The 16,365-nt window shown below is 43.7% G+C and overlaps 1 protein-coding gene across 2 annotated transcripts in view; it reads right to left on the bottom strand.

The window, feature by feature from the left end:
• Window positions 1-16,365, bottom strand: part of EPHA3 (EPH receptor A3) — a 597,724-nt gene that overhangs the window by 117,059 nt on the left and 464,300 nt on the right. For both annotated transcript variants that reach the window (XM_075335117.1, XM_075335118.1), the window contains exon 9: window positions 7,186-7,253. In XM_075335117.1, the coding sequence (XP_075191232.1) occupies window positions 7,186-7,253 (68 nt within the window). The remainder of the gene's footprint in view (window positions 1-7,185; window positions 7,254-16,365) is intronic.

Here is a 16,365-nt window from a genome sequence, read left to right as displayed (position 1 = left end):
AATGTACAGTGTACACAGAAAGCTGTTGTTTTTGTAGCATTTCTACTTCTTTTTTTTTGCATGTGTTTTTTGACAGCAGCGAATACTATATAGCTAATAAAAACCTATTGGGCCTCAGTGTCAATATGAGTGTCAAATGGCCCCTAGGGATCCCTGGGCCACGTTCATATGGTAACTATTCTGCATTGTTTACTACAGGTGTATGAAATACATTATAATGGTTATGTGTGTCACTCTGATGAGCGGGGATGTTCCTGCCGTCACTGCTCAACACATTTGCTGGGTCTCACGGAGCACAACATGAGCAGGAACTGGCTGTTGCACAAAGTCTATGGAACCTAATTCATTGATCTATGTACCATAATCAAGTAATGTTGTGGAAAATGCTGGACTACGTTGGACTTGGGAACTTTGCTTTATAATGAATTGGTGAAAGAGAAACAGCATTTTGTTTTTATTTCTCTCTTTTTATGTCTTTCAGATTTCCATTTGTGGACTATGGACTCCGTGGTCTATATTGGAATTCCTGGACACATCGGACCTGCATGGGTTTTTGTTTTAATAAAATGGTGAACCAGGAAAACTGCAAGGGAAGTGTTTCTTTAAATAAGTATTTTTGTGTGTTTTTTTTTCTTTTCACTTACTGGGTTAGCAATGGGGGTGTCTGATAAATGCCTCTCTATTATTAACCCTTGAGCTTGATGTCAGCTGACACTACACAGCCAACATCAATCTCAAAAACCATTACCCCGATTGCCAACGCACCATGCAATTGGGAGGAGCAGAACCGAAGTGCTAGAATTGGTGTATCTAGTGTGATGTGCCCCTTCTGGGGTGGCTGGGGGCCGGTATTTTTAGTCTGGGAAGGACCCAATAACCATGGACCTATTCAGCCTGATAATACCAGCCCGCAGCTGTCTGCTTTAACTTTGCTGGTTATCAAAAATAAGGGGACCCCCATATTATTTTTTTCATTTATTTAATCATAAAAGCTGTCCATTAGGCCCCCGAGGCTGAAATTATATTATATGTCGGAGGTTTGTCCAATTATATGTCTATCTATCTATCTATCTATCTATCTATCCCTCTATCTATCCATCTATCTATCCCTCTATCTATCCCTCTATCTATCTATCTATCCCTCTATCTATCCATCGATCTATCTATCTATTTTTATAGCATTCATTGGTGTCAAAAAATTGTAGGTTAAAAATGTATGCAAAAACGCATTGAAAGCGCTGCATAAACGTGCATTTTGCAGGTGCATTTTTCCTGCTAAGTAATGCAAAAGTAGTGCAGAAATGTAAGCATTCAACTACTTAACATGTGCACATACCCTAACGCTCCCTTTACACGCTGCAACATCGCTTACAATATATCGTCGGGGTCACGGTGTTTGTGACGCACATCCGGTGTCGTTAGCGACATCGCAGCGTGTGACAGCTAGGAGCGACCATCAACGATTGCAAAAACTGCAAAAAACGTTGATCGTTGACACGTCGCTCCTAATCATAATGTCGTTGGTGTTTCATTCCGCTGGTTGTTCGTCGTTCCTGCGGCAGCACACATCGCTGTGTGTGACACCGCAGGAACGATGAACATCATCCTACCTGCGTCCACCTGAAAGGAGGAAGGAAGGAGGTGGGCGGCATGTTCCGGCCGCTCATCTCCTCTCCTCCTCTTCTAATGGGCGGCCGTTTAGTGACGCCGCTGTGACGCCGAACACACCTCCTCCTTGAAGGAGGGATTGTTCAGCGGCCACAGCGACGTCGCTGAACAGGTGTGTGCGTGTGACGCGGCCGTAGTGATATTGTTCGCTACGGCAGGGATCACCACAAGTCGCATGAACGACGGGGGCGGGTGCTATCGCTCGCGACATCACTAGCAATCGCTAGCAATGTCGCAGCGTGTAAAGCACCCTTAAGAGCCTGTGCATACCTTACAGATTTGTTGTGCTTTTTTTCTGGCAGATTAGTCACAATTTCCTGATCCCAGCAAAGTGAATGAGAATCCTGAAGTCTCATGTCAATTTTATCAGTGTATTTGCTGCAGATTTCCCTCATACTAATCAGTGGAAAAAAATATGCTTCAAAAATGCATCAAAAACGCTGCATTTTTCCTGCCAAAAGTTTCAGAAACAGTGAAAACATTTCTGCACCAAATACTTAATGAGTACACAAGCCCTTAGTCAGCCAAATCCTCTTGACAAGTAATCCACAACAAATGATGAGTGATTTGGAAATACTCGGATTTGTGATACTCGCAACGAGTACTGTCTAATAGTCCCGTATACATTCCAAATAGCATGTGCAATGCAAGTCAATGGGGAGTACTTACAATGTAACAAGTAACCCGAATGCCGCACTATTCGCTACTCGCATGAATAGTACGGCATTCGGGTTACTCATTACTTTGCGAGTTTTTCCCCAGTGACTTGCATTGCACATGCTATTCGGAATGTATATGCGAGTAGTAGACAGTACTTGTTGTGAGTATCGTAAATCCGAGTATTTCGAAACTCGCTCATCATTACCCGCAACATCGATCTATAGATGCTTGTTTGGCTGGGGTAATCGTTTATAGCATTGCTATCTCCAATTGGTGGCATCGGTGATATTTTTTTTCTTTATTGAAGATAATTTGCATATCTAAAATTAATAATCACCTTTAAATTAACTAGAATTACTGCTTTAGATAAATAAATCAATGTTCAAAACAGAAAGAGGATGCAGAAGAGACAATGAGGCCAGAATGTGATGACATAATCTGGTAATCGGGACTTTGCTGCCTTTCCTGCAATATAATTAGTAAGACATTTTGCACATCCAGCTGTATCAGCCTCCTGGTGTCATTTACCCATTCACTAGAGACACAATTTATCCGCATTTTACGTCTGTTTATGGCCTTCACAAAATCTTCAGCTAGTTCAGCATAATTCGAAAGTAATTTCCTTCAATGAATTGGTACCAAATGGCTACCGAACAGGCGGAAATCTGCCATGGCTCTCCAATAAAACGGAAACAGCATTAAATCTGCAAAGTTCTTCTACACATAAAAAGCCAATTGTTTGTCAACTCCAGATATAACAAGCAGCATATGGCGTGTACAGGGTTGGCAAATGGTTATGGAGAAGGATAAGAAGAAGCAATGTTATCTTTGGCCATCAATTCATAATAATCTCTACTAAAAAACCAGAAAGAGAAAAACCTAAAATATCTCCTCACATTGAATATAAAAATAGAACATCACTTATGGCTGGATCTAACCATATAAACACTGAGATGCCATTCATCCAACATTGCTTAAATGTTCTGCATTATGGTACAAGAGTCCCAAAAAGCTCAATTGGTCCAGTACTGCAACATAAAATGGTCTTCATTGAGCATTTTAACTTGAAACCACATTAATTTTATAATGTTACAGCTAATGATAACATGTAATCAATAAATCAAAACAGGGTTTTGAAGTGCATAAGGTACAATAGGCACTTATACCCCTGATGAAGCTATTTTAGTAGTGAAACATGTAAGGGTGGGATTTTGTGTTAGGTTTTATCAATTGTGGTGGCAGAGCCATGTGTAGCACCCAGGGTACCTGTTGTAGTTGTTACCAGGCTGGTGCCGAGGTCTGAGATGTCGCGGTGGCCTGCCCGATTTCGTGCCCCGAGGTGTACACCAATGGAAGGGGGATGATGAGGTAGAGGATAGGAATGTTGTGACGCCACCTGCAGTACATGGCCAGGGAATAGCTGCCGCTGCTGTCGCCGTCCTCCAGAGCTGATGTTAAGGGTACTTTACACGCTGAGACATCGCTAGCGATCTCATTAGCGATGTGAAATTATAGATCGCAAGTGCGATCTTTCGAGATCGCACATAGGTCATTTTACGTATGTGCGATCTCGAACGATTGCACTTGCGATCTAGAATTTCACATCGCTAATGAGATCGCTAGCGATGTCGCAGTGTGTAAAGTACCCTTTAGTAGCAACCGGACTGGTATCGCTCCACACAGCCCCGGGGAGGATGATGAGGGGAGTAGTAATGGCGGTGGACGTGGGCGCCAAGGCGCGGGGCGACAACGCCGGTAATAAGAGTCCGAGTCGGCTGGTGCAGTTCCAGGTGTCTTTACTCACAGTTCTTTAAGAAGCCGGGTTGCTGCCGCAGTAGCACTGGTCACCGCTGTTATGGGCCCTGTCGACCTCGGATAAGTTGGAAGAAGCCACTGGTGTTTAGTTAGTGTTCTTTGCAAGAGTTGCCCCTCCAGTAGTGAGGAACCCAGGCTGAGTGTTCTGCTCAAAGCCTAGGCCCCAGGAAAGAAGAAGAAGAAGAAGAAGGTGGTGGTGTCGTGTTGCCAGAACCGATGTCCTGGGTAGACTGACTATGGTTTGTGTAAAGTTGCTCCTACTTCTACCCCAAGTGGAACCCGCCCCAGGTGGTTGTCCTAGTGACCGGGAAATTCCCATGCTTCGTGATGGCCAACCCCCTGCCTACTCTAGTCCAGCTCCCCAGTGAGAAGGCTCCTAAGCTGTATGTAAAGTGTGAATGTGGAACACCGGTGATTAACCCCCTCCTTACCTGAGGCGAATATAGCCCCTAAAATAAGGTGCAATACTCTGTGGCGACTGGAGCCGCAGGGGCGCCACACATGCACAAGTAAGGTGGTGGTTTCTACAGACACACTATCAACACAACTACTGCAGCAATAGTAGAGTTGAGGTACAGTGCTCCCAATTAGTCAGCAATATTGGAAAATTCATATCTGGGAAATGTAGTCCGCCAGTTGCAGTTTAATAATTTAGTTAATATTGGGCATATTACATCACATGTTGTTGTTCATCAATCGTCTAAGAATGATCGCTCAGTGGTTAGCACTGTTACTTTGCAGCATTTGGGTCCTGAGTTCAAAGTTCACCAATGGCAACATCTGTAAGACGTCTGTGTATTCTCAACTACAATGCATGATCTGGTATACCCCAAAAGAGCAATTTTTTTCTCTCCGGATCCCAATTATTATTCCTGTATTATTATATTGAAGTGCATGCACTGATTGGTTGTTTCTTAACACTGTTATTTCCACCATACTGCCCTCTAATCATGCCAGGATGAATTGCTTTGTTTGATATTGCCACCACTTCAGTGGTTTTCTTTTTTCGGTGCTGGGATGGTTTTTAATCTAAGGTCCCTGCCCCCGTTTTTATACTTACCCACCGGTATGTTCACTTTTTTTCAGAGCTGCTCTGGTGCCATCTCATATTCACAACTTGTGACTGGCCAGAAGTTATATCATAAGCTCTCAATACAACTCTATGAGAGCCAGAATGAGGCTCTCATAGACTTACACTAAAGAGTGAGACACTGGAACTGCCACCAGGTCAAAAACTGTGCAAGACTGATGGGAGAGGCACCAATGAAAGCTGAAAACACTGAGGGCAAGTAAAAGACTGGGGACAGGGATCTTAGATTAAAATTTCCATCCAGCAGGGAAAAAAATGCTTGAATAGTGCCTTCCTTATAGTTTTCAGCTTCTTGTATACCATGGGTCTGCTGCAGACGGTTTACGCCTATACAGTGGTAATGATCACAACCACATAAGATGAGCAATATTCCTACCCTTTATAATCATCTAATCATCTTTATCCGGGTAAGACCATATTTGCGCTTCCTTAATTAATGATTGATACCTGGCTGTAGGAGATATCTTCTCTAACAAAGCCAGGGGAGAACTGAGCAGGTCAATATACGGTCAATGGTTGTCCACTTATTTAAAGGTGCTATGTCTCAAATCCTTTAATAGATGTTAATGAAAATAATAGTATCCTAAAGAAGACTTATGCTACAGTTTCAGTTGTGGATGTCTGTGGGGCGTCCTGTGCCTGGATCACCACAAATAATAGCTATATGTGTATTTCAATATCTATAACATGTATTGCCAGCTTTAATGAGATTTGGTTTTCTCTGCTGTTCACCATATACACTCATTTGCCCATACTCCCTTACTGGAGCTGTTCACCTGAGCGGATAACAAAGCTTGTGTGTGCACCCTAGAAGGAGAAAGGGGAGGAGCTTATTCAGAGAGTGGCAGTTGGAGTTGAAGTTGGTGTGAGGTGACGTGAGGAGTGTAATATGGAGACAGTCCTGTCCTGATGTAACTGTTAAAACCTGGAAGGGCCAGCTACAAATTGACAGTGGATCAGTCCCTAGGCCACCTGGACTTTCAAGGTCAGCGGCAAACTGAGAAACCGCTATTATCCTTTTTATAAGGAGCAGTAAAATTTGCCCAGGAGCTCAGTGACACATTTGAGTCTAGAAACACCTAGAAGAGATAGTCAGTTTTCCCTCAGGATTCAAGTCACCTGCTCTCTGGAAGGGATTAAAGATCCAGAGTTCAATTGTATTGAAAATCCCAAGATTTCAAGACACCTATTCCCAGGTAGGGAATTAGTGGCAGGAGGAATACACTAATACCTTATAGCAGAGAAACCATCGGGGCAGGTCAGACACCATCTGTAGAGCTTCAGTAAAAGGTACAAGCTCCCTGTCCTGTCTCTGGCTGATTTATTCTCTGCTGAACCATTCTTACCCCAACATCCCCAGGAACCAGCCCTAGTTGGGGAGGGGGAGAGGGGGCAACCCTCTGGCATTCTGCACCATCACCTAACTCCTGGGGACCTCCATCAGTGCTCGACCATACCAAAGCCGAACATCCCAACTGGCGTCACAAACTCTTTGTTTATTTATTTTATTAATTTTCTCTTCCCTTTTGAATATTATTTTTTAACCCTCATCACCAAAGCCTGCCGCTCAGGCCACCTCACCACTCAGACCCACTACCATGACATCAGGGGTCTACTGGGGGCGGCACATCTGCAAGCAGAGAATATACGGTGTATCACAGCCCCATATGTAGAGAATCAGTGGCACCCCTTATATTGGAATTATATTTGATTTTGAACCCTAATGTGTATTTTAATCCACATTATTGTTACTCTCATTGGTGATCAGCCGATAATCGTGTATGGCACTGCAGTAAGTGGAGCTACCAATAGGTGTCATATGCTGTATGTAGTAATGCTACGGTGCTACCTCGGTTCACATGCCTCAGTGCTACAGCTAAGGGAATACAAATGTGTCTGCATTGTTCCCACATAATCGCTGGTAAATGGAACTTATAAATCACGTTACTTACAGTGACCATTTCCAAAGTGAAGTCTTTTTTCATCGGGACTGTGCACTGATTTATTGTATCCACAAAACCTACAAGAGCAAACACAAACATTCATTTCCTCAATGATGCAGGAAAACATATTTACCTTGTGATAAGATAACAAATGTATTGTTATGGGACCTGTAAGTGGCGGCAGGTCATTAAGTGGCAGGGGAGGCCAATTAAGGGCTGGGTACGATGTGGCCAAAAACCGCTAATAGTCTAAAAGGAGAAAATTCACCATAAATTCGGATATGAAACATTGAAGTGTTACTGTTACCATATTATTAATATTCTTTATTATATCTTTATTTCTACTTATTGCTTATTATTCATTTTTGTAATTTTCATTTATTTCTTATGAACAAATACATTATTACAACATTTGTTCCATTACTGCATCACGAGAGTGTGAGACACATTAGAAGACAATATTCTTTACATCTACTTTGGGCTAAAAAAATATTTACACTTGGATTTTCTTACAAGTTTTTCATTGTTTGTCTTCCGTGCTGCTTTTGTCTGTTGCTGGCTCCAGAATGGGTCAACTGAGAATCTGTCAGGGAGCTTGTAGTAACTGGAAAATTTATAATTCTTATCTTCCTCCTGAACACTTCTGAGCTGATTTATGACCAGTAAAAAGTACCAGTAAGGCATATCTTGTAATACTGGGAACCTACTCTAAACTGAAGCCTCTCTCTGGGTTTAATAACCTCCTGTGCATGGGCGAGTAGGAACCTGCTATAGAGAATAAAATCACCTGTGGCTAGTGGAGGAGGGGTGAATGGTCAGAAGGTATGACCCCCATTAATCTAGAGACAAAGACTTACAGCACTCTCGAAATTGCAATGTGAACAGGTGCATAATTAAACATGACACAAAATGACAAAAAAAGAGACAGCTGCATTCTGAAATGCTAAAGCATGAAAATCATGAATGTACGAATATAGACATCCATTACTGCTAAAGAAAATCTAGGAAAAATTGAGATATTTTGCATACAAAAACAGCCACATTTTACATCTGCCCAGTCACCACGTCAAGGCATACCTCGTAATACTGGGAACTCTGAACTGAAGCCTCTCTCTGGGTTTAATAACCTCCTCTGCATGGGCGAGTAGGAACCTGCTATAGAGAATAAAATCACCTGTGGCTAGTGGAGGAGGGGTGCTCAGTCAGAAGGCATGACCGCCATTAATCTAGAGAAAAAGACTGACGGTACTCCCAAAACTGCAATGTGTACAGGTGCATAACTGAACATGACATAAAATGACACAAAAAGAGACAGCTGCACTCTGAAATGCTAAAGTATGAAAACCTTGATTGTAAGAATATAGATATGCATTACTGCTAAAGAAAATCTAAGAAAAAAGAGATATTTAGCATATAAAAGCGGCCAGTTTTATATCTGCCCAGTAGCCACGGTAATAGCTACAGGTGATTTTATTCTCTATAGCAGATTCCTACTTGCCCATGCACAGGAGGTTTTTAAACCTAGAGAGAACCTTCAGTTCAGAGTAGGTTCCCAGTATACGAGATATGTGGCATGTCATTTTATGCCATGCTCAGTTATGCACCTGATCACATTGCAGTTTTGCGAGTGCCGTCAGTCTTTTTGTCTGGATTCTCAGATGAATCATTCTTCTGCAGCAATAACCACAGCTACAGAGAGGCTAACAGAGTTTATATCCCTTAAAAGGATTTACTAATGGGGCATTTACACTGCATGATGCAATATGCTTGCTGGTCCACGGTCATTTAATAACCTGTGTGCATCGGCTTACCTGCACATTGATTGATCAGTAATAGATCAATATCCATAGGTTTCCATTGCTCTTGGCAGCACAGGACGGATGTATACATAATGTTGCACTGCCAAGAACGATGATCTTTTCTGCAGCCCAAAATATCATTTCACTTGACAAATGAGCATTTTCTTCATTCATCAGATCACTGGTTGCCTGTTTAGATTGCACAATTGTTATTCCCAGAAATGCTCATCCAAGGTAATTGTACAGTGTAACTAGACCTTAAAGAGGTTGTCTGCTACTAGGACGACTCCTTCTCATTCCCCATTTTTGGCTCTGTTAATTTAGAAAAGCTTATTCTCACATCCCAGGGTCATCACCAATCTGGAGGTTTCAGCACCCGCTCTCCTGGCGCTCGCATAAGGTTGTTATATCACATGAGGCCAGCTTCCATTGAGCACCACCTTCACTGTCCCCACCTTTGGGTGTATAAGTAATCAAGAGAAAGTGAGAACTGCGGTTGGCTTCAGCTGAGAGAGGCCTGCGGTGATTGGGTGTGGAGATCGCGTGACATAACATTCTCAGGTGAGCCCCAGGAGAGCGAGGACTAACATGAATGGCATGGGAGGTGGGTATAAGCTTTTTTTATTTTAATGGGGGCAAGCATGAGGAATGAGAAGGGGTTGTCTGAGTAGTAAGCAACCTCTTTAAGACCTTACGGCAAGTCTAGGAAAACCCATTTAAAACTTGAATGTAAACAGTCCTTATATTGAAAGATCTTCCATTCACAAAAGTCAACTAATTGAGTGATTAGCTGCTAATTATTTCTGTGGTACCTGATTAAGACTCCCACATGGTGACCTAACCAGTTACAACTGTTGAGGATCAGTGGCGCTCTTGTCCACTGGCCTGGCTGTCTTTAGACTAGACACCTGTTGCCCCTGGCAGTCTGACTTAGCCAACTTAAGTGATTGTGGTCGGTCAGGATCATAGGCCTGGCCATACTACTGACATCCCTCTAGTAACTGATTGACCATCCCTTGGGAGGTAGCCGGTGCACTCTTCATCCCAAATGACATGCTGATGAACTCATACAGGACAAAAGGGATGATGAACGTGGATATAAACTAAGACCCCCTAACCTGTTTAATAGTTAATCCACCTGAGCCATGGAGTAGGCATCTGTAATAGGGACCTCAACCAGTGGCTTACAGTCCACACAGAAGCAATTACTCATGTCCTTCTTAGCACCAACACTACACTGGCCACCCATGGGCTATGGAAAGGAACTATGACTCCCATTTTCAACATGTCATTCATTTCGGCCTTCATCATTTCCAACACTGGAGGTGTCACAACATATTTGGGTTGCCTAAGTGGTGGATGCCCCTGTTTTGACATGTGCCCCTCTTCAATTTATGCCTTTGATAGGTGAACCATTCCAGAAGGTTGCTGTAGGTCCCTTAGCCATTCTCAGCTGCTGCAGAAAGTGGTTCACCCTCACTCTGGTCAACTTTGCCACCTGTTACCTGGAGGCCTTTGTCCTGTGTTCCATAGATGTGGAGCACATGGCTCAAGCTCTACTAGACATCTTTAGTCAAGTAGGGTTTTCACAGAAGGTATTAACTGTCCAAGGGGCTCAGTTCCAAAGCGAGTTGATTCAGGCTCTCTGGTAGAAACATGACTCCGTCCCATGTGTACCACCCTTCACCACCCTGAAACTAATGGGATGTGTGAGTACTTTAACGGAATGTTCAAACAGCTCATTAGCTGGTATGAGGAGTCCGAGAAGGGAAACTGGAAGAAAAACCTGCAGCAGCACTTCTTTGCCTACTGGGAGGTGGTGCAAGATTCTACGAGGTTCTCCCCTTTGAATTGTTGTACGGCCTAAAAGTGAGAAGGCCTTTGGAGCTGGTATGAGAGAGTTCAGAGGGCACCTTACCCACAGAGGAGAACCCAATTTATGCCCAAAAGTTTAGGGAAATGTTGTGGTACTTAATGGCCTTAACCCACGGGAATTTAGAAGTAGCTCTGGAAAGGAAACATTGATGTTACAATGGTGCTGCCAGGCTCCGAGAATTTGCCTGTGGACAGAAGGTTCCAGTACTAGTGCCGATATGTAAACACAAGCTGCAAGCCACAAGGGTGAATCCGTTCACCATTACCTGGAAATGCAGGAATACTGAAAACAACGTGGCCCTGGATTCAGCAGGTTTTCATGAACGGACCTGCCATGTCAAAAGGCTAAAAGCTTATGAGGAAAGGGAGGTCAACAAATTAGCAGTTTTTTTATCCAGATATCGACCAGATCCTGGACTTATTGGTGGACTCCAAATGAAAATTGGGGTAAAGGATGTCCCGTTGGGGAAGCGGCTTGGTCCATCAGAGAAACAGCAGTTAACAAACCTGCTCAGAATATACAGAGTCCTATTCACGAGTTGGCCTGGTTGAACACCCCTTGTCCAGCAACAGTGCTCTTCCCATCTGTTAACACACCAGACAATTGACTTAGTATTTATGCACCTCTTGAGTGACAGCCAAAAAAACTATGCAGCAGACAAGCATGGGTATTTTCGTCATTATGTACCCAGCTGCAGGGATTTTATGGACCAAACGTAGGAGTTGGAGTTGGCACTGCTGAAGAACCACAAGTTGATTAACATGAGTCCAGGCGTTCTCTGGGCAGGATGTGGGTTTTTCCTGCTATAAGAGCCCCTTCTCCCAATTATACACATTCTTCTGATTTCTTTCTCCAGGTTTGGCACCCATATTGTTCACAAGCTCTAAGCTGGGACCCCTGAGTTGGGTTTCATTAAACTCCTTACGATCTACCTCCTCCAATCAATGGCCACAGTCTGGTCAGGTGTACTCACTGTAGCTGCCTCAGAGGAGGATGAAGGAGGACTGGAATGTAGGATATCCTCAGAAGCTGAGGCAGAAGGGGTACTACTTAGCTTGGTTGCGGGTGATGACTGTGACAAACTGTCTGGAAAGCCCTAGTCCTAGGTCATTCCTCAAAATAACAGGTGTGGGGAGGCCGATCATGAGCCTCACTTTCAACTCTCCCAAGCCATTTCCCTAGTCCAACTGCGCCAGTACCAAAATGATGTCTGAATGGTGACTCCCAGCTAGGGAGGAGGTCAGTTGATGGCCTGGTATATGGTGATCTGAGGGGATAATATCTTGGCTGATCAGGGTTATGGAAGACCCATTGTCCCAAAGTCCCTGGGTCCGGATGTCACCGACTTTGACTGGCTGGATGCAGCAATATAGTTTGGCTGGTGTAGGGTAGCCAACCGCTCTAGAGTTTGGACAGGGTATATCACTTTCTCCACTACTGATGTATCCCAGGAGTATTGTCCCTTAGACCCTGATGGCTCATTTCAACAGACATTGACCAGTTGAACCAGCAGACGAGCTCCAAGTATGGGACCCCAGAACTGCAAACAATCTGTGGCCATGGGTCCAAGGCCCTGGGTTGCACAAGATACAAGCCCATTGTCCTGGTGGGGTTTCTGCTGAGTAATAGGACAGTGCTGCTGGAGTCCCTGTTTGAGGGGTCTCCTGGGATTGGTGGGTCTATCAGGTCTCTGATAGGATTGATTGGCTGTAAACTCATCAGCTAATCAGGCTGCTTGCTCTAGGGTGTCTGGCTTCTGGTCAGTTACTCACGCTAGTATTTGTGTGGCCATATTCTCCATAAGTTGCTCTAACATGATAATGTCCCAAGGGCAGCAGCGGAATGGGCAGCCCGATCATCAAGCCAGCCATTGCAGTGCCATCGGCGTTGACTGCCAAATTCTATATAGGAGGCCCACTGGTGAGATAAGTCTGGACCTTGGTGTAATATCTCTCAGAGGTGATGGTAAAAAAGGCCAACAAGGTGTCCTTAAAAGTCCTATAGTCCAAGCAGTCTTGAGGCCCAAGTGACTGGACAACACCCTGGATACAGCCAGTCAAACTAGTCCACAGGTATTAGGCCCAGTCAGCTGTAGGCACCTGATACATCAGCATCAGGGTCTCAAAACTTTGCAGGTGTTCATAAACCTTGGTGCTGGACACATTAAATACTGCCACATCCCTGCAGTGGCAATGATTTAGTTGGCAATGGATTATCATGGTGATAGGGGGACTGGAATTCCCAAATCTGATTCCATAACACAAGTTCTCTCCCAGCTTGAGGCTCCAATGAGACAAATAACTCCTGGATTCGGGCTGCTTGGGACTGGGTTATTGGTTCCAGAGAGCCACTGGATCCTTGATCTGGCAAGCAGTTTAATTAATCAAGATCATCCTTGGCACGGTTCTTGTCATCTTTCACGATGTGCTGGGCATGCCAACAGACCAATATCTGGATCAAATTCGACTGCACATCAGTGGCACAGCTCCTGTAACTGCCATTTCCTGTTGTGCTGTATATCCACTTTGGTCCTCTTCCCAAAGCAGAGCTATTGGGGTTGGACATGGTGGCATCCAAAACCTGCTGTGTATGTCTCACCTATAGCTTGCTGGGTTTGCCTACATGCATTCTTTGTTTAAGAGCCCTTGGACAGTGTCAGTGAACACTAGTCCCCTGCAGCTCACTCAGTTAGGTCGGGCTGAGTAGTGTCCACTGCTGCCAACAGCTGTGGAGACACAAGGGTCAGAGAGTTCTCTCATCTGTTGTAATGGCTGTGTGTAGAAAATTTGCACGGGTCGCACTCATCCAACAGAATGCCGGTACTCCTTCCCCGTGAGCAGAACGCTACTCAGACAAAACGGTAAGAGTATCACACTCTGGTAAAACTTACTTAGATTACCAACAGACGAAAGCATATAGCACATTTTCAGCAAGGACATGAGATGGTGTACGTCACCCTTCCGTTGGCTCACCAAGGATTAGAACCTTCACGGCTTTGGGGCATCCATGGCTACTACCCCAGCCAGCAGCACCCCGCTTTTGATGGGCGTCCACTGGAAAGAGATAGCGGCAAGCCTAGGAAGCTGACCGAGCAAGGCGAGGTATGTGGCCAGGTGACTGGATTGTCCTAACCTGTGTTCTCCCAAAAAATGTGTGAGCTCAGTATTGGGCAATGGAGCAATTTTGTAATCGACCAGCTGAAACCATGGTCCCTAGGTTGAAGTCCTGCAGAATCATAGTGGTGACAGGAGTAGGCCCCTTTTTATTCATTAGCTCCCATTTCAGGGCATTGTGCCCCACAGGAATTGGGAAAGATAATCCTGTCTGTTCTTTCACTCTTTTCTAGTTCACTTAGACTGCATAATTGTCCTCTACATCAGAGGTCCCCAACTCCAGTCCTCAAGGCCCACCAACAGTGCAGGTTTTTGGGATTTCCTTAGTGTTGCACAGGTGTTAATGTAATTACCTGCCCAGGTGCTGGTTCCAACAGCAGGGTAATGCTAAGGAAATCCTGAAAACATGCACTGTTGGTGGGCCTTGAGGACTAGAGTTAGGGAACCCTTCTCTACATGATGCACACCACTACTCTACAGGGGCTGATGCCATCCGTAATCAACAGGAATTCTGCAAATTAGAATATAAAAGTTGCATAGGGCAGTCTCACAGGAAACTAAGGCTCAAATCCCTTGACTTACTGAACAAAGGAATAGTAAGTCTGGCATAATTAAGAATAGTTCACCCCCATACAAGTGGCCAGATTGTCCTCATTGACGTTGAGTCATCAGTTTGGAATATGGTTTAGAAAGGAGAGTATAACTATGGGGAGATAAGGTATGCACACCAGTGACTATGTAAGGGGAATATATGAAATAGCAGAAACTGCTGTGTGAATACTGACTTGAAAAATCCAATAGCTATATGCAAGAGTGAAAATGTGAAAATGGAATCTGCATTACTGCCATGAAGATATGAATCAAGAGAAATTTAGCTACTGAATTGATCAATGCAATAGAGCCCCAACACTACGCCAAAGTATTTCTCTACGTTAGGGTCCCTAGCTTGTGTGTGTCCTCTCATGCAGTTGAAAAACTTACCGTGTATGGGAAGCTGAGACCCAGGCTATATATGCGTATGATATGGATTGGCAATAGGTGTGGTTGGGGAGGGTTCACAAACGAAAAACTACTAACAAATAAGGAATAACGTTTGGAACACCATTCTAAGTCTGAACTGGGTGCAAAAACCTTTTTTAGGTTTTTGCACCCAGTTCAGACTTAGAATGGTGTTCCAAACATTATTCCTTATTTATTAGAAAGGAGAGTATGACTTATTTCTACGTTAGTGATCTAGAGGAGAATATTTCTGTGTATACGGCTTTCATTGGAGCCCCTGCAACAGCCCATGGATGCTGGGTGGCCGCGGACTGACCACAAGAGAAATATATGCACACATAATAATTAATCTAATTCTACAAAGTTCTCAGAAGTAACAAACTGCCACATTTTAGGCAGCAAGTGCCAGATTGCTAAAGTTGCTCCTTATAATAAGGAGGGGAATTTAGTTTAATTCATGGGTCAGGTACCTAAGGGTCTAACTCTTTTGTTTTTAAACAGATTCAGATGTATAGTGCTGGGATAGAAGTCTTCATGAAAATGCTCATTACTACTACAGTTGCTTTGGGAATGCTGGCTATTATCATTGAGGTACATGTACAGTTCCACATTATCCAGTATGCTGGGTCATAATGAGTAATGCTCTCATACGTTGTCCCCATCTACTTCCATTTCTGCTGTGCCTGCCTCACGAGGAAAGAAAAAAAAAAGCAACAGCCAAAAATTGTATATCAAGCAATCCAAAACCCAAAATAGCAAATCAGGTTACTACTCCTAAAAAGTGTAGATCAAAGTGCACCAGACCTTAAAATCTAAAATGTTGCATTAATCTACAGGAAAACACGTGTGCATTCAGCTTGACAAATTTGAAGAATGAGATCTTGAACAATTTAATAGAAACACAAGGGAAACGTCAGGTCCATGTGGTTATGAAATCTAATCCTGCAGGGCTTGAAAAGCCACTTGCATAGCGTAGTTTACACATAATCAGCCGGTGCAGCCCAGGGTTCTCATAAGTGCCTAAGATGTCACACCTGGCTTTAATAGAAATAACATTGCGCATGAGATAGTAAACTTAATCAGGCATACACAGGTCAAATCTCAGGCAATCTGATTTAATAAGGTGTGAAATACAGCTACAGAAAAACAGCAAACACTTCACAAAGCAGCAGAAATACACAACATGATTATGTTAACAGGAAGAAAATTCTACCATAATGTGGGAAATAAAACAAATCAGCGATGGTATTTTATTGTTTTATCGTATTCTTGTTTATGGTCTACTACTAGCTCTGTATTCACGTTATGCTACTATGGTAGATGGCCTCATGTAGTAACTATCTACCACAATGGTCTCCAATCTTTAGCTATCCAGATGTGATGCATAGCTGTTGGCTGTAGT

This window comes from Anomaloglossus baeobatrachus, chromosome 2 (assembly GCF_048569485.1).
Source record: "Anomaloglossus baeobatrachus isolate aAnoBae1 chromosome 2, aAnoBae1.hap1, whole genome shotgun sequence".
In the NCBI taxonomy this organism is placed as follows: Eukaryota; Metazoa; Chordata; class Amphibia; order Anura; family Aromobatidae; genus Anomaloglossus; species Anomaloglossus baeobatrachus.
The sequence above is the reverse complement of the archived record's forward strand: the minus strand, read 5'-3'. Positions and strand labels throughout refer to the sequence as shown.